General features: G+C 54.5%; 1 protein-coding gene across 4 annotated transcripts in view; it reads left to right on the forward strand.

Annotated features, from left to right (window-relative positions):
• The window catches only part of TMEM63C (transmembrane protein 63C), a 76,657-nt gene extending 61,766 nt beyond the window's left edge, over nucleotides 1–14,891 (forward strand). Inside the window, exons 15-26 of one of the 4 annotated variants that reach the window (XR_005528455.1) lie at nucleotides 1,067–1,189; nucleotides 1,545–1,698; nucleotides 2,916–3,022; nucleotides 4,011–4,097; nucleotides 4,671–4,736; nucleotides 6,653–6,815; nucleotides 7,057–7,162; nucleotides 7,542–7,709; nucleotides 10,377–10,486; nucleotides 11,869–11,937; nucleotides 12,109–12,333; nucleotides 14,646–14,709. Coding sequence is in view for 2 of the 4 variants with exons in the window: in XM_039232199.1 (XP_039088130.1) it covers nucleotides 1,067–1,189; nucleotides 1,545–1,698; nucleotides 2,916–3,022; nucleotides 4,011–4,097; nucleotides 4,671–4,736; nucleotides 6,653–6,815; nucleotides 7,057–7,162; nucleotides 7,542–7,709; nucleotides 10,377–10,486; nucleotides 11,869–11,937; nucleotides 14,643–14,846 (1,357 nt within the window). In the remaining 2 variants the exon portion in view is untranslated. Of the gene's footprint in view, nucleotides 1–1,066; nucleotides 1,190–1,544; nucleotides 1,699–2,915; nucleotides 3,023–4,010; nucleotides 4,098–4,670; nucleotides 4,737–6,652; nucleotides 6,816–7,056; nucleotides 7,163–7,541; nucleotides 7,710–10,376; nucleotides 10,487–11,868; nucleotides 11,938–12,108; nucleotides 12,334–14,642 lie in introns of all 4 variants that reach the window. The other 3 variants (XR_005528454.1, XM_039232199.1, XM_039232200.1) reach the window with 3 other exon arrangements.
• Nucleotides 14,892–23,953: the final 9,062 nt, after the last annotated feature.

Genomic DNA, 23,953 nt, shown 5'->3' on the forward strand with positions numbered 1-23,953 from the left:
GTGGTCAAAGTAGACCTCCTGGTTCCTCTTCCAGGCCCTGTTACAAATTACTCCTTTCCTCACCACAGGTGAAAGAGTCAGGGTGGAGAAGCTCTACTTGCTCTTTCTCCTCTCCTGCTGCAGGCGTCCCCTTACAGGCCTTACAGCCTTCTCCCTCCTCTGCCCCAGCCTCTGGCGGCTCTGCCTTGATAGGGAGTGGGTTAGATGCACTCTGGAATGTTCTGGCAGGATCCTCAGGACAGGGTCAAATAGATGGGAACCCCAGAATCAGTCCCTTGAGGATTGTGGGGGCCCTCCTCTCTCTTAGGGAGTCTGATTGTACGTGACTCTTTGTCCCCACCCACCCACACCCTACAAAGGAGCAGTGGGGCAGCCTAGAATTTAGTCAGATACGACTGTGTGCAATTTTGCAAGTCACCTAAACTCTTCAATTTCTTTCCTGTCAAATTTGGTTACTTCTATCTTCCCTATCCACCTCTCAGGGATAAGAATGGATATGTGTTCTGCTAGTATGTATGTTATATAAAACAGTATACCAATGTAAGATAGCCCTGTTTCTTTTCCAATACACTGTCATTTGGTAGAGAGGGTCTCGGGTTTAATTACAGCAGAAATGTGAATTAGAAAGCCAAAGGCCCCAGGGCTGGCATCTGCCCCTCTTTGGTTGTATCTTCAGGCCCCTCAATTTAGCAATCTGTGCAATTGGGGTTGCATTCATCAACCATTAGCACAGTGACAGGCACAGAGAGAGAACTCACATGGTAGCTATTAATACTAAGATGAGGCTGAAATTAGTACCTCCTGCACCAACCTCAAAGAAAGAGCATGTCTTTGTGCTGTCATTGCTATTAAGGGGGAAGGACATTAAATGAGAACCCTGTGGTCCCCTCCCTCCAGGGGCTGTCCCCACTCTGGTGCCCCTTTCCTCCCGTGACTAGGCTTTAGGAACTGCCCACTTCTAATGTCCTAAGAGGCTTCAAGAATCCCTAGGAAGTGGGGAGAGGTCTGGCATGAGAGTCTGTTGTCCTCACACCCAGACCTCTGTCTCCTGTCCCCGTCTCTGCAGCATCCAGCAAGATTACAAGTACATCCAGTGTGGCGTGCCCCCCCAGCAGTCCTCGGTGTCCACCATCGTCAAATCCTACCACTGGAGGATTGCCCTTGCCCCACACCCTAAAGACATTATTTGGTAAGCACCTCCCCCAGCTCTCCCCCCGTCCCCACCCTGCTCCTTCAAGGTTCGCTGAGATTGAAGAAGGGGTGGGAAGGGAATCGGGACCTGTTCTTCTACTCTGTTACCCATGTATGGCTCCCACCCACAGCCTCGGCCCACCCCCAAACCCAGCCCGCCACAAGTACCCTTACAAAGGGTGTGACTGAGGGGAAGATCCAGGGCCCGTTGCAAGCAAGTCTGGGCCCAGGGGGCTGAATTAGACCAGGGCAGTCTGAGTCTACAGCTGGCGTGCAGGAAGCTGCACATGGCGGCCATCCAGTGGCCGGGACCCGAGGTCCTAAGTGCATCTCCCTCCTCCATCCCTCCCCAGGAAACACCTGTCCGTCCGCCGCTTCCAGTGGTGGGCCCGCTTTATCGCAATCAACACCTTCCTCTTCTTCCTCTTCTTCTTCCTCACCACGCCTGCCATCATCATCAACACCATCGACATGTACAACGTCACCCGCCCCATTGAGAACCTGCAGGTGCCTCCTCGGCTCAGGCCAGGCGTGGGGGCCCCGAGGAGATGAGGGAAGAGCCCAGGCGAGGATGGGATGGGGGGGGGGGCTCCTGGAACTCGGCTCCAGAGCCTGTGCACCTCCCCCACTGTGGAGGTGGCCACGGCGGTGTAGATGGTGGTGTAGATTTTCCTTTGTTCTAAAGGGGATGGATTCACAGGTCGTTGCCTATTTAGGAACTGGAGCTGGCGAGGAAGGAAAGGGGGTGGTGGTGCTACAGGCAGGTTCTGGGGTGAGCTGGGCAGGGGATGGGCGGTGCAGTCAAGAGGGGGCTTGGAGGGCTTCTTTAGATTGGGTCGCCCTATGCCGGCTGGAGGTACAGCAGGTTCAAAGGGATGCAAGTGTGACCTCTCTGCACTCCCCACTTTCTCTAGAGCTGGGGTCCCTGGTGTCAGGCATTAGGGTTGAGGGTGGGGAAGAGTGAGGTTAGCTCCAATGCAGCCATCCAAGAAAGTGGGACCTCCACTTCCCTCCTGCCAGACACACCCACTCCAATGGGGCGATGGGCCCTGGAGGGGCCACCCCTGGAGTTAGAGGATGCTTCATACTGACGTGGGACGTCAGCGTCACTGGACTGGCCCATCTCCAAATCCTATAGCCTCAAGGCCATTATAATGGGCCTGGAAGGCCTCCACTCCGTGTTTTCCCCATGCCTACTCCAGCAACACACGCATGCACAGTCAGGCCACACGCCTGCTGCTGCTTGCTCCCGCCCTCCCTGTCAAGCTCACAGCGGGCCCACGAGCACTGCCCTAGGGATTCTTACTTCACGCCTCACCCACTTCTCTACCTCCTTTCACACGACATCACAGGGAAGGTAGTGTCTTCTCTGTGAATGCTGCTGTATCAGTGACAACAGCTGGCTCTGGCCCTCGGGCGTAGCCACCAGGGAAATCCCAGGCCATCCCTCTAGGGACCTCAGCCTGGAAGACCTGTGCCCCTTGAGGACAGAACTTGACCTTGGGGTTTCGGCCCCTGCTTGCCCCCAGCCAGGCAGACCCCTGGCCAGGAAGGCTGACGAAGAAGGCCAGGTCCGCTGCGCAGCCTCGGGGAAACCAAGCCTTCTCTGGGACTAAGCTGGGGAAGACAAGGCCAGAGGTGTGAGAGAAGCGGGGGTAGCCCAAAAAGGGAAGGGGCGCTTCTTGCACTGATGTGTCTTTGCCCTCCTCCACTCTTCCCTACAGAACCCGGTCATAACCCAGTTCTTCCCCTCCCTGATGCTCTGGGCATTTACAGTGATAATGCCCCTGATGGTCTACTTCTCTGCCTTCCTAGAGGCCCACTGGACCAGGTGAGATGGGGGGCTTCCTCTCCCAGCCTCCCTGCTGTTCACTGAGCCCCGGCCCCTTCCCCTGCCCCCTCCCCTACCAGCCATCTGACCTAAGGAATGGAATTGACATGGGGTGGATTTGATACCCAAAACCATCCTGAAAGACTAACAGATTTTTTTTTTTTTTTGAAAGTGGGGTCTGAGTTGTCTCTGGGCTCTGGCCTCAGGGACCCTGAGATAGGGCCACCATATCAGACATGTGAGGCCCAAACCAAGCCCTTCTTGGGCTGCCCCCATAGCCTCCAGCCATGCACTGGGGGGATGGAGCTGTAGCAGGGAAACGTGCTAGGAACTCCAGACAGAAGGCACCGGGTGAGGAGGAAAGAGCAGGACTCGTCTGCAGAGTCAGGGAGGCTGTTGCCATGGAGGCCGTGAACTCAATCTGACTGTAGACATCTATAGCCCTTGCAACGCCCACATTTTAAACAATAGGAGCTATTTAGCTCTAATAGCTGCTTGGTCCTAATTGTTCTATGGCAGTAGCTGATTGGGTAGAAAGTATTTACCATATCCTGGGGCAGGTGGACCTCCTTCTACCAGAAGGCTATGTGGGTCCTGAAAGTTATTTCCTGCACCGGAAGCTCCTACCATCCAGTAGGCAATAAGCCAAGGGGTTTGTCCTGACAGAAGCCCTTACTGGTCTTTTATCTGGCCAAGAACAGGGCTTATGTTGATTATTAAAACTGCAGGGATCCCGAGTGTCATTGGTAATGTCCCTCTAACAAAGGCGTCGAGCCACACAGCTTGTGTGTACCCTTCCTCCCCGTCCTGTGCCCAAGGCAGGCATCACTAGTTGATTACGCTGCAGCCTCGCTCTCAGTGCTCTGTGGGGATGGCATTGGTATGCACTGTTTAACCAATTTTCTAGCTGAGGTAGCTGCCTCTGTCTTTCCCTTCATTCTGTAGTTAGGTCCCTGGTTCTTACCGCGTATTTCTTTGTTCCCTTTAGATCAAGTCAGAATCTGATCATAGTAAACAAGTGCTACATCTTTCTGGTGTTCATGGTGGTTATTCTGCCCTCTATGGGACTGACCAGGTACCTCACCTCCAATTATCCCTCCTCTCTCAAACAGGCTCACCCTAGAGTTAGAACCTCCTCTTTCAGGTACTGTAGGCCTGCTTGTGCTTGCGGCAAATCCGTTCCTCAAAGGACAGTCTTGTGCCTGTCACGAGCCTAGCATGAGCCAGGCGTCATGTGAAACTCTAAGGTGTAGCTGTCAGCTCTGCCTTCAAAGAGCTTATTGTCCAGCCGGGGAGACGAGCCATGCATGCCTATCAGCTAACTGAGAGCCCAAGGTGGAAAAAAATGCAGCCAACGTGCAATAGAAATTTGGAAGAGAAAGAGAGAGAGCGAGCACTGGGGGAGGGATGCCTGGTGAAAGTTTGCTAGAAGTGGCCTTGAGATGAGAAGCCAAAGGGTTGGGGGGCGGCGGGGTGGGGGGGGGCGGCATTAAGAAGGCAGAGAGACAGTAGGCTGTGCAGCTGGAATACTAGAATGCAAGAGTCTCTGGGGACTGACAGAGGGAAGACCGCAGGGGGGAAGCCAGGCCAAGAAGAACAGAGCTCACAAGTTCATTAACCAGAAGGCCTACCTTGTACTTGTTTCTAGTTTGGATGTCTTTTTCCGCTGGCTCTTTGACATCTACTATCTGGAGCAGGCATCCATCCGGTTCCAGTGAGTACTAGAGTGCATGCTACAGGTGTACTCCCAGCGTACGCTGGGGCGTCTGTGGGTCCACACCAGATAGATATGCATGTCCTTTATGTGCTCACACAGGTAGAGACGAATGCACGCAAAGGCTCTCGTTAAGCAAGCTCTTAACCTTTCCTAGGCCGTGGACCCATTTGGCAACCTGGTAAAGCCCAGGGATCCCTTCACTGAATGAAGTTTTGGAAATAATTGTAGATTGACAGGAAATTGCCCCCACAATGTTCCGTGTACTCTTTTCCCAGTTCCCGTCTCTGGTAACATTTCACATAACCAGAGGACGGTATCACAACCAGGATATTGACATTGATACAGTCCGCTCATTCAGATTTTGCCAGTTTTGCATATCCTCTGAATAGCTGTCTGTAGATGCACGAAATACCTGGATTACAAGGAAAACCAATTATACTGAAATATTGTTATCAAAATATTAGAAAAGTCAAATTTGTCATAAAATCTTTATGAACACATTTCATAACAGGTCAGTGGATTTTAAACACAAGCAAGCTGAAGTTACATTTTATTGTTTTATTTATTTATTTTTTTAATTTTATTAATTTATTTTGAGAGGAGGGAGAGAGAGAATCCCAAGCAGGCTTTGCACTGTCACCACAGAGCCCAGTGCAGAGCTCGATCCCACAGAGTGTAAAATCATGACCTGAGCCAAAATCAAGAGTCAGATGCTTAACCGACTGAGCCACCAAGGCACCCCCATATTTCATTGTTCTAAAAGCATCAGTGTGGTACTGTTAGCTGACAGAAGAACATTAAGTTGGGGTGGGATGGTGGGATCTTTGATGAAGCAACATGTGGATCATGTTGGACATCCAGTCAGCTTTGATTTTGTTTTGTGTTGTTTTCAGGTTCAAATATTGAAAATCCCAATTTCCAAAGATGTCCTGTTGCAAATGACACCCAAGCTTTCACAGCCTGCTTTATAGGGCAAGGGCCAGAATTCTCTAAGGTTTCTACAGTTAAACTATAATTGTGATAAGTTGGACTTTTTTCTCCCTAAGATGAATGAGTTCATCTTTGGTGAGCTCAATATCTTCAATACAGCGTATGAGAAAGTAGGTCCGTGACTCAACTGTGACACAATCAAAAAAGAATAGTTTTTGAAGGAGTTCTTAAATATATCCAGGGAGCTCACAGATTTTTCTTCTCAAACAAATGGATAGACTTGTATAGATGGGGACACCGGACAGCCACAGAGATGCCTGGGTCACCAATGTGAGAACAGGCAAAGTGGCCATTCGTTCAAGTAGCTGAGTGACTCCCAGCTGATGCTGGCCAGCCATGTAACGTAGGCAGCCACAGGCAGGAAAATGTCTGTCACATAAAGTTAGCAGGTGCGATTCAGCAGCCTGTTTAATAACTACCATCACTTGGAAGGGATGGCGAGTGCAAATAGTGATGTCAGATATCACCAGCAATGGAAATGTGATATGAAAATATCTGGTGTCAACTGGTGACAGACTCACAGCCATAGCTGACATTGCTGTGATTGGTTGCTCATGTTCTTAATGGAAAGAAATGCTAGACTGAAGTTAGAGGTGAGTGAAACTAAAGATGCAATTTTTTTCACTAGTCAAGGTCACAGGCCTCCCAAGTTTCTACTCGTGGACTCTCTGGGGTCTATGGATCCGGATCAAGCACCCCTGCTTTAGATCAAACCAGTTGCATGTATTTCCCAACACATCTACACGATGTAGACCAACCTCATCCCTGCTCAGAAGGCTCCGCATTGACTTAAATTGGGCTGGGGGCACATGTGTATATGAAGCTTATAATCCCCATCTCCATCCTCCACCCCCCTTTCTGTATCCCTGCCCTTTCCCTCTCCCTCTGGCTCCTGTGCTGTCCTTCACTCTCCCTGCGGCCAGGTGTGTGTTCCTGCCAGACAATGGCGCCTTCTTCGTCAACTACGTGATCACGTCAGCTTTGCTTGGGACAGGCATGGAGCTGTTGCGCCTGGGGTCCCTCTTCCTGTACAGCATCCGCCTCTTCTTCTCCAGGTCGGAGCCAGAGAGAGTCCACATCAGAAAGGTGGGGGCCGGGCCCTTCCCTGCGCACAGCCTTCAGAGTTCCCTTTGGGAGGGCGTCAGGAAGGGGGGCCTGCTGGAAGCAGGAGGGACCCGAGGGGAGAGGTGAAGTGTGCCGGGGCCGCAAGGGAGCCTGCCTCCAGGCCTGAGCTGCCTCCCGGCTCCCAGGGGATAGACAAGGAGCCACAGAAGCGGCCGAGCCAAGGGGACACAGCCACCTCGGTGACCCCTGCCTTCTGCCCTAGAGCCAGGCCATGGACTTCCAGTACGGGCGCGAGTACGCGTGGATGATGAACGTCTTCAGCGTGGTGGTCGCCTACAGCATCACCTGCCCTATCATTGTCCCTTTTGGTGAGTCTTCCCTCGGCCACCTCCAAGGCTGAGCCCCACAGGCCACCCTCCGGAGACTTAGGAGACCTGGGGCGGGCTGTCGGCAGAGAAAAGAGGGGTCTGGGGCCGCATCAAGGGAGGCTGGATAGCTGCAAACAGAGGCTGTCTTTCCAGTGAATGATCCTTCGCCAAATTGGCAGAATAGGCTCTGGGGGCCCAAGGGAAGCTGGCGGCCCCAGGGCTCGGCACCACACAGCTCCCACGCCCCGTCCTCAGCTCTCTCTGCCCTGACAGACCTGCTTCGGGCTTCTCGGGCCTGGGGAGCCTTGGGACAGCACAGGGTCCTGGCCGAGGGAGCAGCCAGCGAGCGCGCCTCGGTCTTCCTGCCTCCCCCACCCAGGCCTGCTGTACCTGTGCATGAAGCACGTCACGGACCGCTATAACATGTACTACTCCTACGCGCCCACCAAACTCAACGAGCAGATCCACATGGCTGCTGTCTACCAGGCCATTTTCGCGCCACTCCTGGGTCTCTTCTGGATACTCTTCTTCTCCATCCTGCGATTAGGTAGGTACCAGGCCTGCCGGGCCATCCCGCGTCCGCCCGCCCCCCGCTGCTGCAGAAAGCCCCCAACAGCACCTCTGCTCCGTTAAAGCAGAAAAGGCTTGGGAGGAGCAAGCCTTGCTCATGCATTCCTGCCACCCAGGTGGCTTCTCTAGGCTTGAGGGGCTCATCCCAGAGTCCCCAACTGACCTTTCAGGCTAAGAGGAGGGCTCGGACTGGCACGGACCAAATAGTATGCATTTGGGTTTATGACCCTCAGAGCAAGAAACTTCACATTCCTTCGTTCTTTTTTATTTTTTTAATGTTTATTTACTTTTGAGAGAGAGTGTGAGCAGGGGAGGGGCAGGGAGAGAGGGACACACAGAATCTGAAGCAGGCTCCAGGCTCTGAGCTGTCACCACAGACAGCTCACGGGGCTCGAACTCATGAACCGTGAGATATGACCTGAGCTGAAGTCGGATGCTTAACCGACTGAACCACCCAGACGCCCCTTTTCTTTCTTTTTTTTTAATGTTTATTTCTTTTTTGAGAGAGAGAGAGAGAGAGAGAGAGAGACAGCGCACGAGCTAGGGAGGGGCAGAGAGAGAGGGAGACACAGAATCCGAAGCAGGCTCCAGGCTCTGAGCTGTCAGCACTGAGCCCAACGCAGGGCTCGAACTCACAAGCCATGAGACCATGACCTGAGCAGAAGTCAGACGCCTAACTGACTGAGCCACCCAGGTGCCCATCACATTCCCTCTCCTAAGGCTGGCAGGAATAAAATACTAGCTCTCCGGCTCAATTCCTGTGGCATCCCCGCTGGGATCCCAGAAGATGCGGGTCTTACAGATTGCCATAAACCAGGGGTGTGCCCCAGTGACCAGCTCTTCCCCTCCTCTTGGCTACACAAAGCTGCTGTTCCTGTCCCCTGAGGCAAGAAGCTCACAGTGACCTCCCCGTCCTCTCCACCGCCAGACTGTGTCCTGCCTTCTCCCCACACTGGCCCGCCCTCAGAGACACCGGACCTTCACCCTCTCGGTGGAGCAGAGAAGGGAAAGTCCGCATTTTCTTCCTGTCGAGGTGGCAGCTGGAAACAGGACCCGAATGTTATAAAACAGAAATCACAGTTTTGTGATTTTGAGCCGATGGGTCAGGAAGGACATGTTTAATGGGCACTTGAGTGGATACTTAACGGCAGTTAAATTTGTGTGAATCATCCATTTGCTGTCGTTCCCCAGTGTCTTACCCCCAGCCTTTCCCCACTGCCCAGCGGACTTCATTTTTTAAATAATTTTCCCCCTCACTATGAAAGACTATCTGTTTATTTATTTTTTTTTTTAAATATTTTTATTTATTTCTAGGGGAGAGAGAGAGAGAGAGACAGCGTGAGCAGAGGAGGGTCAGAGAGAGAGGGAGTCACAGACTGAAACAGGCTCCAGGCTCCGAGCTGGCAGTCAGCACAGAGCCCGACGCGGGGCTTGAACCCACGAACCGCGAGATCATGACCCAAGCGAAAGTCGGACGCTCAACCGACTAAGCCACCCAGGCGCCCCTATCTGTTTATTTTTTTAAATGTTTATTTATTTTTTTGAGAGAGAGAGAGAGAGAGAGAGAGAGAGACAGACAGACAGAGCATGAATGGGGGCGGGGCAGCGAGAGAGGGGGGAGACATAGAAACAGGCTCCAGGCCCTGAGTTGTCAGTATAGAGCCTGACACGGGGCTCAAACTCACGAGTTGCAAGATCATGACCCGAGCCAAAGTCAGCTGCCCAACCGACTGAGCCACCCAGGCGCCCCAGAGACTATCTGTTTATTATCAAAATTTGAATGACCCATAATCTCACCCAGAGCCTGCTGTCTGTTGCTCTCAGACCTCATTCTCCGGGCGTATTTTTGGGGAGGGAGCAGAGCAGGAGGGATTTTATTGGTTTAGTCCCACTTTGCAACACTGTCATTTCCATTTTATAATGTTCTTTCGTCACTCGACATCATGTTCTGAGCCATTTCCTGTGTTTCTACAGTACTGTTTGAGCACACGACTTTGCATTAAATCCTTTCGGTCAGCCGCCCATTGTTGGATCCTGAAGCCGGTCGCCCCTTTTGCCATGTTGCATGCATGACGATTAGCATCGTTACGTGTTTGCCTCTGACTGTAAAGACTGATTTTTAATCTTTACCTCCGTAGAAAACTGGTAAAAAAGTTACCAGATATCACGAAGCAAAATGTCAGTGACTTAAATTCTGGACTGTTCTTCAGTGCCGTTAGCGCAGATAACTGTGCACGTGCAGCAGCTCACAGAGACAGGCGTGGGTCAGAGGTTGTATTTGCTGGCAGTGGCATGAGTGAGTAACTCAGAGATACTGCCCAGGGACGGTGATGTGGGAGGGGAGCAGACGGGTCGAGAAGGACATGTTTAATGGGCACTTGAGTGGATTCTTAAGACGATTAAATTTTTTTCATGGAATCCATAAGATGCCACATCCTGAACTGGTCAAATGGCACCGAGAGATGATGTCATGGGTCAGGCTCGTTGACTCCGGTTTCTAGGAGGAGCATTGGGGCAGACTCTCTCTGCCCCCATGGAGGCGCTGAGGTGGCCCCTAGGGACCCAGCAGCTCGGCTGGCAGACGCCTGCCCACAGCTCCGCTCCTCAAGCACGGAGCCCCATGGTCTTGTCTTCTCCTTGGCAGGTCCGCTCCACAGCGTCACTTTCTTCTCCCTGTCCACGCTCATTATCTCCATGGTAATTGCCTTCCTCAGCACTCTTCTGGGGAAGCTGCGGACGGTGTCTGACTATGAGGTGAGCCACCCTTGCTTCCCTCTCTTCGTTCTCCCAGCCCCCTGGGCCACAGCTCTAGAATACCCTGGACCTGGGCACCCACAGCATCAGAGAGACAAAGGTCCTTGCCCTCCTGATGAAGGTGTGTGCAAACTCAGTGTGCATGTGGCATGCCGGTGCGCTGGCCCCAGTGCTGGCCCCCTCACGCTCTACGGAGATTTAAAAGACAACCATACTCTCCTCCTCTCCCCTCTGACCCCCCCCCCCAAACAGTGAGTTGCTGGCACATCTCTCCTACAGTGTGAGCCCGTCCAGCCACTGGGCTGTGAGTGCTGCTCCAAGGATGGAGGGTTGAGAGAGAGGATGGCGTGAGGGACAGGAGCGTGGGGCGTAGAGAGGACAATGAAGGGGGAAGAGGAAGGGTCATCATATGTTGAGAAATCCAAGGCTGTTGAACTTGAGGCCTGGTTCTCTGAGAGCCCATGACTCCTTTGGCCTCATCCTTAGAAAAGGAAGCCAATCCCGGCCCGCTGGGCACCATGCCAACAGTGCTGTGTGCCCTGGATCAGCATTGCCCAAAGCAGCGTGTCCGTACGGGCGTGCTCGAATGACTTCCAGGGACCAAAACATGTGTTATTCTTCACCGTTACCCATGTTTCTGTTGGCTCACGTTTACTTATATTTCTTCGTATGTCAACTAACTCTTCTTATGTCAACTGTTCGTAATAGTAAATTGTGTCCTTTTAAAATGAATTTATATAAAGAAAAGAAAGTGCGTTGATTTAAAGTTCTGATATCCTGCAGAGTTAGAGGAACGAGCCTCTTGGAAGAGGATCCTTTTGCCGATAGTGGCCTTGTCTCTGGGACCCCCACCGCCCTCCTACCTGGCCCCTCCTGCGTCCCCTGGCTCCAGTGCCATGCCAGTGAGGAACCAGCTGGATGGTGCCTCCGGCCCTGTCTTCCCACTACAACAATGCTATGCAATCTGGTTGCCCATGTGTCCACTCTAGGGAAGGAAAGTGGCAGAAGCCCTAGACCGTGACCTCAGACTGGTCTCCAGTAGAGGGGAAACCCCAGGAGGAAAGAAGAGACCGTCAAAGTCAAGGCTTTTACTAGAGTCAAAGCAGGCTCATCTTTGAACCTCAATCCCAACTCTCCTTACTGCCCCCCCATTATGGTCCTTGGGACCATGGAACATTCCAGAAGGGCCACCCAGCATCCCGGTCCTCTTTCTGTCCCCCTGGGCCTCAGCCCTACCAGCTGGGCTTAGGTCTGGGAAAACAAGATGAATTGCGTTCCAGGGGAGCAAGAGGGCCAGGCGCAGATTTGGGGAGGGGGGAAGGGGCAGAGGGCAAAGGACACCCCCATTGTGTGACCCTCTGCATCTCTCCCCACTGCTGCAGCCCGAGGAGGAGATGGAGACCGTGTTTGACATGGAGCCAAGCAGCACCTCCTCCACACCCACCTCCCTTGTGAGTCAGTGCCTTCACCCTGGGGGCCAGGCCAGGAGGGGGATGCCCACAGGGGTGGGCTACTCCAGCAGCAGGGGCGGGGGCCTCTGGTGTTTAGCGCCCTCCCCGGGTGTTGGGGAGGAGACAGGGGCCCCCGGGCACCTTCCCCTGACACAGCAGGACTTGGCCCAGGTCAAACTGCTGCCGTGGTCCTGGCTGAAGAGCTGGGAAGAGAGAAGAACCACGACATTCCCTCAAAGGATCTCAAAGAGGAAGAGAAAGGTCAGGGAGAATCCAGCCACAGCGAGCTCAGTCATGTAGACGCAGGGACGTGCTGGGGCTCGGCCTCAGGACCGAAGGCTGCCTCCCAGGGTACAGATGCCAGGCAGAGCCGCGCAGACAGAGCTGCACTGAATGGTAAGGCAGGGGCGGTGCCGCATGAGTGAGCCCTGTGAAGAGACGAGGCCGACTCAGAACGCAGGGCACTGGCAGGCTGGGCCGTGGCTCCCACGTTGTGGCTCAGCCTAGAGGGGCCCGAGCACCCACCCACGTCCCTGCCACAAGTGTGGATGCAGGGCCACCGATGCGTGCACTGAGCTGGGTGCCCCGATGCCAGGGCACCTTGGAGGAGCATGAAAGAAGGGCACCAGCCAGCCTGGGCATTCAGGGAAGGCTTCCTGGAGGAGGGAGCATCTAATCCAAGTCCAGGAATGGGAGTAGGGGTTGCTAGGTGGAATAGGGTGTGGGGGAAGAGCATTTAAAGAAGACGACCAGCCTGTGCAAAGGCCTGGAAGAGAGACTCTGGAGCGTTTGAGCACCTGAAGACAGTTTTCAGCCTGGTGGAAATGCAGAGTGGGTGGCAGAGCCCGGTGGGAGAGGAGACCCTAGTAGTGGCAGAGCTGGGGAAAAGTGCATAGACACAAGCGTCGTGCACAGAACTGCATGTCTGCCTGACGCTGGGAAAAACTCCTGCACAGAGGGGCAGGTTTCCTCTGGGAGGTGAGGGGGAGGTGCGTCACAGAGCATCTCGCCTCGGGGGTCCTCCCAAGATGGCTCCTCTGGAATATTCTTAGCAATCGGCTATTGAATTCTTCTTAGAGGCTGACACTTCGCTGTTAATGCTCCTAATCTTTATGATACACCCACACAGTAGGGGTTTTTAGCCTCGTTTTACAAATGGGGAAACTGAGGCTCCAAAGGTCAATTAATTTAGACCCCAGGGCACTACTGAGCCAGGAAGTCACAGAACAAAGTTTGAACCAGCTCTGTCGCACTCTAAAGCCTGAGCTTTAAGAAACATGACTGGAACTGATTTTTTTTTTTAGTCTTTCATGATAATAAGCAAGCAGCATATGAACATTGCAGATAGTTATGGGGAAAAAAAACAGATAAGCAAAAATAAGAAAAGTAAGTTCATATTCCCACCACCCAGAGATGACTACCAATAACTTAGCAAATATTCTTCCAAGTATATGTATAAATTTTGCTAAAATGAAATAATACTGTACATACTGTTTTATATTCTGCATTTTTAGTTAACAAGCTCCATCTTTCCATATATATAAATTTCTGTGTCTTCCAAGACCCAATGCATATTCAAATTGTCTGAAGTATTCCAGAAATATCTTTTACAGCATATCCAAAGCAAGATCCCATGCAGTCTCTGTGCCAAATGAATCTGGTACCTGTGCACGTCTCGCATTTTAGCCCAGTCTCTTTCCTATGACTTGTCAGAGAGTCCAAGCCAGTAGTCCTGCAGAATATCTCACCTTCTGGATATTTCTGGGTATTTTTTCCTGATGTCTTATAGCAGGTTTTACTGTCTCCTGTATTTCCTGAAAACTAGAAGTTAGATCCAAAGTGCTGGACAGATTCAAATTCAGCCCTCGGAGCTAAAACCCATTCTAGGCGGTGCTGTGCCCCACACCAGGAGACACGTACACCCCATTTATTTCCCCTTAGATGCCGGTTACTCCCAGGTTAGGAGGATCACAGCCGGTCTCTTCCGTTGTTCAGTTCTCATTTTACCCTTTATGCCCAAAAGATTTAAATGGGTTTTACTTTGGCATTACACAAATATCTAGATTCTTCCAAATCTATCAGGGCTGTTTGGTTTCACTGAAATGAATACATGGGAAAGGTTTAATTCTATCCCATAATTACCTATTTTCAAAATACAGAGTTGGTTTAAAAGTCACTTCAAAGGATGACAAACAGCCCTGTACCCAGTACTTCCTGTTTTTCTATTCTGCTGCCCTCCTGTGCTTTCCTGGGACCATTCCACATTTTACAAGACCTCAGCAGTCTGTTTCAAATCCTGATTCCTGGTGATGCGCCCCACGGCAGGTGTGGATGTGCCTTGTAAGCTGTATTAAAAAGTGCACCAGCCCAGGCATGGGGATCTCTCCAGACCCCAGCAGAGGGGAGTTTCGTGTGCTCTCTCCCTGGGGCCAGCCTGACCCGGAACCAATAATGAACGGAGCTGCACTGAGGGAGCAGTGGGCTGGGAGCTAGGAGGCCTGCACTGACTCACCCTCCGAGTTACAGTTGCTCATTAAATGGTTAAGGGCACCTCAGCAGGTGGGGATGGCCAGGCCCCCGGCTGCTGGGGTGGAAGAAAGGAGGCTGGGGAAAGGCAGAAGCTCTGGGGGTAGGGCAGAGGGCAAGGGCATGCCCAGGGCGTGGCCCCAGATGTGACCTTACCTGTCTCCCCTTTCTATCCCAAGCAGCTGTACGTGGCTACTGTGCTGCAGGAGCCGGAGATGAACCTGTCCCCGGCCTCCTCCCCTGCTCGGCACACCTACGGCACCATGAACAGACAGCCGGAGGAGGCAGAAGAGGAGAGTGGTGTGAGGGGCTTTGCGAGGGAGCTGGGCTCCACTCAGTTCCAGGACGGGCTGGAACTGGAGGGCCAGAGCCAGTACCACTGACCAGGACCGGAGGCCTCCACCTAGCGACTCCAGCAGGAGCGGTGGCTGGAGGGGGGTAGGGGGGCAGCGGGCAGGGGGGAGGCAGGAGGGCCGCCCAGACCTCCCCACTACCTCCCGCAGACTCTGGGAAGGCCCCAATAGAGACACACGCACCCTGGCTGTTGGCCACCTGGAACCTGCTGACCAGGAAGAACGGGAGGTGCCGGGCAGGGCAGAGGGACCCCGGGATGGGATGGAGGATACTGGCGGCGCCACGTCTTGGGAAAGGTCGCTGAAGCCCTGGGCACAGACACTGCAGGCTAAGGGACTTTGCTTGGGTCAAAATGGAGAAGGTGTGCACAAGGGAGGAGGCAGAGAGCAGCGCACTGAAGAACTTTCAGGGTCTTCTCCACGCTGACACCAGCTGCGCTGCCGAGGAGCTTCCACTGCTGCTCTGCTCCCACCCCCCACCCTCACCCCTACTCCAATCCCTCCCCTGCGTGCCCAGGGAAGCCTGGGTGTGTGTGCTAAGCCTCATCGGCGACCTCCAGCATGGGGAATCTGCCAGAAGTTTCAGCACGCACCTGGGGCATGGGGCCGCTGAGCCCATAGACCCGCAAGGAGGCGGCGGCGACCCGTCCTACTGCTCTGCCCCTCCGGAGACACCCCCAGGAGCAGCAGGGTGGAGACCCTCCTCCTTTCTATTCTTGCAAGGGCAGCCGGGACACGACCGCTTGGGGCTCATTAAACGGGACCTGTGTGCATTTTGATGAAGGCAACCTTGGCTGGTTACTACAAGGTGGGTGGGGCAGAGGCAGAATTCATGGAAGAGGGGTGCTCTCCCAAAATGCTGGGGGATGGGAAACCAGATACAGCTCCCCAAGCCCCAGGCCTAATGAGAGGACCCTCAAGGTCAAGGATGTGGCCACTGAAAGCTACTCCTGCCTCAAACCTACCTGAGGCCCTGAGCGCCCAGCATAGCTAAGGTGGGCAGCAGCTTAGAGTAAGAAGGCCATGCTTCAAACTGAAGGCGACAGCCATTCCCTGGCCTCTCTTGGGGCCACCTGCATGCTGGACTGAAGACCACCAAGTGGCCTCCAATATGGTCCTGTCCCAGACACTGCCCCTTCCCTGCCGGGGTGGGGAGGGAGTGCGGGCTATGTCCTCCACAAAGAAGCACTTTCTGGTGGCATAAGGCTGCCTTTCCAGAGCTGCCACCACCTGAGACCTGGGGGGAACCGAATCCTGAGAGAAACAATGCTGGTGACACTCAACACCTTTGCCACAGTCAAGGGGGTACAGACCTCTGCCTCTGGGGACAGGCCCCCATCAGGACCACCAGGCAGTGCAGCGGCTTAGGACGCAGAGAGGGGCCAGCTGAGGCCTCTGGACCAGAAGGAGATAAGCTGAGTGGGGTTTCGGGGGTCTGCAGCTCTCCCGAGTCCCTCCTACAAAGATCTGCAGCCAACCTGCTGAAAGGAGGTCCTAGGCTCGTCCCCCCTGAGCATTTCCCACCTCCTCCCAGGCACATGGGCGCCCCTGAACTCAGACCACCTGGGTCTTGTCCCTGTTCACCTGTGCCCACTTAGTGGCAGAAGCTCCAGGCTTCCCCAGAGGAGAAATAGCGCCCAAGGGCCAAGCATCGCCGTACCCCCAGGGCTTGGCCCAGACCCTAGGGTCAGCTGGGACGCTGGCAGTCTCTCCCACTCCCTTATCCCTAGGGATAAGGAGGAAACCACACCCAGCCAGTCCACGTGAACCCAGGCCCCTCAGGGCCCCCTCCTAGCATTTCACCAGCCGACATGGGGAGGCGGCCAGCTCCAGACCCTGCTCCACCCGCAGAAGGGGTATTGGTGTGTGCGTGGCTTTCCTCCCAGAAGCTGGCCCACAGGCTCTCCTTCACTGGGCACTGCTTGCTGGCCCCTGCCCCCCATCCCTGCAGCCCCTGCTGGGCCATTCCTGCTGCTTCTGCCACTGTCCGTCCTCTGTCCCCCCCCCCCCCCCCCCCCCCCCCCGCCCACCTGGCAGCCTGTGGGTGCTGCATCTGGAAAGGGTCCCAGCAGATTACACGACAGCACGGCTAGGGGGTCCCCCTCTGCATCTGGGCCAAGTGCAGCTGGTTCTGAGAGACGGCGGTGCAAATGTTGGGAAAGTTCCAGAGTCCATTCACTTCTCAACTCTTCCTGGAGACCCAGGGCAGCTGGCCAGCATCCCCCCGCCCCACCCCAATGCGCACACAGCTGCTCAGCCTCCATGGTCACTGTGAGGGCAGACGGGCACACTTGGGCTCCTTACGCCCCACACCCAGGCCATCTCCAGACACTCCCCTCTGGCCTGCCCTCTCGGCCCACACTTGGCCTCCACCCACCACCTTCTCACCCCACCCCACAGCCCACTTCCCAGCTGCCCTTCTCCATCCGTCCACCCAAGCACCACCTCTCAAACTCGACTCTTTCTGGAGGGGGCTGCCTCTGAGGGAACCCAGGATTGCCTAGAGCCTCTAAGAAATGCCCCACGGGGCCTAGAGTAGCTCCATGCCTGCCTGCCTCTTCCTCAGATGCTTCTGGAAGCAAAGTGCCTATCAGCAGCATTGCATCCTCTGGGGACCCCGATGTGGGGTAGACTTCCCGTGGCCACCACCACTAAAAGAATGTGCCAGAATGCCGAACCTTCTCGTTATTAATGCTATGACTGTGCCTTGAATAAACAAGTTCTCCCAACCTTGCTGGCCTGTACCTCTGCCTTGGACTGGCCACAGGGTCTCCCCTGTCCTGAAACAGCTGCTAAAGGATGAACGTCCCTGAGGTTGCTGGGCTGGAGCTCCGTACCTTCATGGCTTTAGCCCCTGAGGCCTTCCCAGGCCCCTGTCCTCACAGGGAAGGCCTGGAAAGTGCTGCCTGGTCTGCTGGAGAGACAGGAAGTGGCTCTGCCTCGCTTGCTCTGCAGTGGGTGCTCTCAGAGCCACCACCGCGCCCCCCCACCCCCCGCCCTGGGGCAGTCGGGAAAGACTTCCTGGCCTGTGATTGCCCCATGAAGCTGCTGGAGCAGGCCTCTCCTGGGCAGCAGAAGCCTCAGGGTGAGGGCCGGGCCCCTGAGTGGGCCCTTGGCCGAACTAGCTGCTGGACTTGAGGAGATGAAGATTTCAGGTGGAGGCCACCAGAAAAAGTGGCAGACAAGGCTCAGGCCTGTGCTGGTCTCGGCCTACAGCATGAGGGCAGGGGGAAGTGGAGGAGAGGTGGGACCATGGGGAGCTATGTGTGGCTGTCAGGTCAGGCCTGAACGGGTGAGAAACACCCTGTACAAAGGCTAGTTATGTTCGCTGTGTTGTACCCATAGTACATTGGGGAAAACTTCCCTGCTTTGGGGAGCGTGTCCTGGCCTAGGAGACCAAAGTTCTGGCCTTCCTCCAGCCGTGACCCTAGGCTGGTCACTTCGCCAGAAATTCGGGGTAGGGGACACTACTACTCTGCCTTATTACTGAATAGGGCAGATTCGGCAGAGGGACTGGGGTTGTAGGGGGAGGACAGAGGACAATCTCAGGCCGCCCCCCAGCCCCCATCACTGACCCTCTCCTCGGGCTTTCATAGTCCAGTGATGGGCGTGCGTCCAAAGCCCCCCATTGGCATGAGCCTGGGCATAGGGCCATGGCCCCTTTTTGACCCCTCTCCCCACAAAGCAATTCTTTTCCAAGTCAAGTCAGATGAGAGCCGCCAAGGGCTGCTTCAGAGGAAAGAGAAACACGAAGGCCCTCCTGGCTGGGTGGGGGGGCCTGTGCCCTGAGGCCTGGAGACAGGGGAGGCTGCTGGCTGCTGGAGGGCCAGGGGCCTCTTCCTAGGATCCCCCAAGCCCTGCCGCAGCAGCTGCCTCTCGGGGTCTCCTCCCAGGGGTCAGCAGCCTCCAGGGTCCCTCAGATCACAGGCCCTGGGCCAGCCCTCGGTTCAGCAGAACTTTCAGGGGACTTTGCTCAGGGAGAGACCAAGATCCAGACATGCGCGGTCTAGCCCCAAGCATGTTGAGTCCCGAAAGGACCACAGAGTTGGGCAATCCTCTCTCAGCAGGCCTAGAAGTTCCCTATAGCTGGGCCGGAGCGGGACTGGGAGGCTCAGGATCCCACCCCAACAGGACTCTGCCCAGTAGGGCACTGAAGCTCCTGACCGAGGGCCAGGCTGCGCTCCATGGGGTCGGGGCGGAGGCAGAAGGGCACTGGGCTCCAGGAGGCTGTGCCTGGAGGCCAAACCCTGGGGTGGTTTCGGGCACCTCCAGGGCTGGCTCCCTACCACTTAAGCCCGTCATGCCAGGGGTAGCTCAGGTCTGTCCGGAGGACACTCCAAAGTGTCCAGGGTCCACCTGGGGGCAGGCTCTGGGGGCGGTGGTGTGGGGGGGATGGGAGAGTCTGGCTTATGGGAAGGCAGTGCACAGTTTTCTCAACAGAGCTGTTTTCTAAACATCCGCTGGCCCCTGGGCCTTGACGACATGTAGCTGCTCCGCACATCTCAAGCCTCAAATGCTGGGGTTCTCTATCTTGGTTGCAAATGAGAGATTTTAAACAATCTCAGGGTCCAGGCCCCTTCCCTAAACAAAAATTTCTGTGACGGGGCCCAGGCACCCCTATTTTACAAAAACTCACCAGGGATCTCTAGTATCAAGGAGGGTTGAGTGGGCAAGGCTCTCATGGGTGAGGAAAACAAGCACAGCCTAACACCCCTGAAGCACAGGGAACTGGTCTCAGCGCCTCACACCGGGCTAGCCTTGGGGAGGCAGGAGGGACCCCCAGCCTGTAATTAGGTACAAAGCCACGGGCGGGGAGGCCACCCCTCCCTTCACACTGCGTCCAGGGAGCTCAAATATCAGGCAACAGGTAGGTAATCAATAGGCCCAACATTTGCCTTCTGTCTTATAAGCCATTAATACCCAGTGTCCGCACAACTTCCATTATAATCATCTTACTTTGTAACAAGCACAGCTGTTTGGGCTGGAGAGACACCCACGGGGCCCCAAGGGTTACTTCTGGCTACCCTGTCCCCTTCAGCAAGGGTCTGAAAAATCACTCTTCTCTCTAAACACAGAGCCCAGAGTCTTCCTATTTTGTTTGCAATAGATTATAAGTGCAATAAGCCAATGTATACAGTGGGTGTCAGGTAGAAGCAGGGGCTTTGTAGAAAACACAACGCTGAGAATGGGGAGAGTGACTGTAGATGGGAAGGATCTGGAGCGAGCTTTTCTGGGAATGAGGCATGTGGGCGCATGGGAGCTGCATGAAGGGGGTGCTGGGCAGATCCAGAGGGAATAAATACAGGGCCCAGGGCAGTGGGGGGCCAGGGCACGCAGCAGAGTAAGACCACATCGGAGAGAACAGTAGAACCCTGGGCTTTATCCCTGTGATGTGGAGGCTACTGGAGGATTCCAAGCTGGGGGTGGGGATGGGGAGGGAGCTATGATCACCCGAGGCTCTGAAGCAATCACTGCGGCCACTGGGTGGGGGCAGGGTGGAGGAGAAACCCCTCTGGGGCTCTGTTGGAAGCACCAGGAGAGATGGCATGGCAGCTCAGACAAGAATGATGCAGGCAGCGAGGAGAGAGATGGAGCGGTTCGGAAGGGGTCTGAGGATCCATGGATGGATTCGATGTTGGGCCTGAGAGAAAGCAAGGAAGTGAGGACGGCTCCCAGTTTTTCTGCCTGAACAGCTGGGTAAACTGGTTTACCAAAGCAGAGGATGCTGGAAGGAGCAGGGAAAAGACCAGGCTCTACTTGGATTGTGTTACATTTGAAATGCCTAGTAGGGACATTGGGCAGGGGGCTGGATACGGGGGTCTGGAGTGGGGGCCATCAGGCTGGAGATACAACCCGGAATCATCAGCATCTAGGTGTTTAAAGCATGGGACTGGCGGAGACCCGGGCCGGAGCCAAGAGGAGATCCAAGGGAGATGAGAGGGGGATCCACAGGGAGAATGAAGCACCAGAAAGGAGGAAAACTAGGAAACCCTGCCATCTGGAATCCAAGGAAAGGAAGGGATTCAGAAAGTAAGCAGGGAGCCCCCAGCACTAACCACACTTGATGGTGAAGACAGGGCAGAGGGGAGTGAGTTCAAAGATGCCATGAGGAAGCATCAGCCCAGTCAGAGTGCTGGAAATGCCACTGGACAGTGAACGAGTTTATCTCATGCATCAGAGTCATGGGGGGAAGGGAGAGGGGTGGGAAAGTTTAAGAGACACAAGCAGGTGCAATGTGTGGCCCCTGACGGAACAGATCACCTGCAGAAAGACATCAGGGAACTCTGAAAGCAGACTGGGCATTAGGCAATGTTGAGGAGACATGCTCATCTCCGTAGGTATGTTGATGGCGAGGATTCAGGTGGAAAAGGGATCAGCTAGATGTCCCCTCTGGAAGACTTTACAAGAGTACGAAGTCTTAGATTTGCTCTAAACCTTCCAGCAGAGGGCGCCTGGGTGGCTCAGTAGGTTGAGCCACTGACTTGATTTCGGCTTAGGTCAAGATCCCAGGGTCATGGGATTGAGCAGCCTCGGGCTCCCCACTGAGTGTGGAGCCTGCTTAAGATTCTCTCCATCTGCCCCTCTCCCCCACTCCCAAACTGTCTCTCTAAAGTTTTTTTTTTTTTAACTCCCCAGGAGAATAAAAGGGGTGGGGGAAGATCTTGAGTTGTTCACATGGATGCCGAGTGAGGTACCCCGAGACTCACTAGGCTCAGATTTTTGTGTATGTTACATTTTTCTGTAATAAAAACATTTTAAATGAAGGAATGATCAATTCTTCAAAGGGCTACTGAGCAGAAGAGCAAGGCAAGCACTGGTTCAGTTCAACCTTTGAACCCGGTGGGACAGAAGTCCTGGGTGACCTTGGTGGTGGCAGATTAGGGGCAGGGATGAGAGCCTGGGTGAAGGAGGCTCCCATTCTCTCATCCGAGTGAGGAAATGAACACGGCGAGGAAAGATCCTTCTGTAGAGTTCTACTATCAAAGGAAGTAGAGAACAGGGCACTGGCTGGAGAGGGAAGGGTCCGAGAGAAGCTGGCTCCTCGTAGAAGATGGGAGAGGTGGGCTGGGAGAATGCGAGAGAAGATTCACGACTGAGACTGGCACAGAGGAAGAAGGAACCACCCCCACCCACATGCACGCACACTCACATGCACGCACACTCACACACACAACTGCCGGCGCGTGTGCACACACAAGTGGAAGGGCAGTCTTCAAGAGAAGTGAACATGCCCATGCTTACATTGGCTCAAGACCCAGGTCAGAGATGGCTGTTCGGCCTTTCCAAAGGCAGGTCACCCCAGACAGACATTCTGCAGCCTAGCCACCTGAGTCTCAGCTGTTAGGTCTCATGCAGAGGAGGCCTTCTCTCACCGGAGCCTTTGGGGCTCGAGGAAAACTGTTTTTGGTGCCACAGTGGGAAAAGCATTCCCAACATGCTCCAGACAATGTCTGCCATCACACAGTCTGGCGGGCAGGGTCACCAGAGCGTAACCAAAACGCGGCCCCAGCTGGGAGCTAGGGAGGCCCTGCGGGCACCAGCAACAGTGGCCTTGGCTGAGAAAACTGAAGCCTTAGGGTGAGGGCAGTGGGTGGCACAGCCCCTCCAACCATTCACAGTCCAGCTCCAGGGCCCCACAAGCCTGTTTATACGATGCCCACTCTTTGTTTTTTAAAAAATATTTATTTATGTTTTTAAGAGAGAGACAGATGGAGAGCGAGCAAGAGGGGGCAGGGAGAGAGGGAGAGAGAGAATCCCAAGCAGGCTCCCCACTGTTAGTGCAGAGCCCGACACTGGGTGAGGTGCACCATGAGACCGAGAGTCAGTCACCCAGCCAACTGGGCCACCTGGGCGCCCCATCGTGCACACTCTTAATGCTGCTGCGTGTCCCTGGCTGGGTCTCTACCCCCATCTGCTCGCTCCCCCTGACCAAACACTCACACACACTCACACATACTCACACCTGCTCTTCAACTCCAATGTACACCCCAGCCAAACCCATTCAATCTCTTTAAAAAAGCCCATACCCTGGGATTGGCACCTGCCCAATCAGGGAGGTTCTAGAAGCTTTCCTCAGAGACCCTATGAGTCTTTGGTGCCTTTTGTTGCTGTCCTGGTGCCTGGCCCATTCCTATCCCTGGCCTCACTTTGTCCCCTACGAGGTGGGTTCCCAGACCCCTGACCAGTGAACTGCTTTAGACTCTGGACTAGTGTGAGTGTGTGTTGTGACAAAACAACCCCAAATATATAATTTAATGGCACAAACACAATAGACGTTTGAGTCTCTTTCCTATAAAACTCAAACTGGGTCCTTGCTCCACACCATGGAGAAGTTTTTTGGCCCAACCAGGCACTTCTGATTAGCGGGTGCTCTCCTCCAAGCAGCAATTCGGGGACCCAGGCTCCTTCCATCTTGTGGCTCTGCCACAGTCAACATGGCCCTCAAGGTCACTGTAAGATCTGCATCAGGCTGGCAGAGAGATGGCAGAGCACAGAAGAACTTGCAGGAGTTTGGGGGGGCCAGGTGTAGAAATCATGCACACGTCCACACGTTCCATTGGCCAGAAGTAGGTCATATGCCCCACCTATCTGCAAAGGATGCTGGGACATGTAGTCCGGCTGTGTACCCAAGAGGAAGAGGAACCGAGTTTGGGGCCCTGGCAGCCAGTTTCCATCACAGACCCCCCAGTTCCATCTCTGCCACCAGCTTCTTGCCTTCCCCAAGCCTCTCCTTTCTTTTATACCCACTCTCTGGCCTTGGCCCTCCCGACCCCATCCTCCCACCTGCCCTAGATCGCCTGCCTTACAGCTTCATCTTGCCACAAGCCAACACCCAAGAAAAGACCAGTCCCAGCAGGTCAGAGAGGCACACAGAACACGTTTATTCCTCACGAGTTTACACAGCCATGGCACAGAGCGAAAGGTAAAAGAGTAGACAGCTTGGGGCAAGGGCAGAGGGGTCCCCTCTGCCACTTTCTCTTCTATCAGCAGCCTCACTACAGGCACACACCAGGTATTAAACGTGGGGGGCTGTGGTCCCGCAGTGGGCGTGGGCAGCAGCGGGGGAGGTGAGACCCAGCCCTGCTAGAGCGCAGGGGTGAGGAACAGCCACCAGAACTCAGGGTTCTTTGGAATGA

Source organism: Hyaena hyaena, unplaced genomic scaffold (genome assembly GCF_003009895.1).
Source record: "Hyaena hyaena isolate Hyena2069 unplaced genomic scaffold, ASM300989v1 scaffold_65, whole genome shotgun sequence".
NCBI lineage: Eukaryota > Metazoa > Chordata > Mammalia > Carnivora > Hyaenidae > Hyaena > Hyaena hyaena.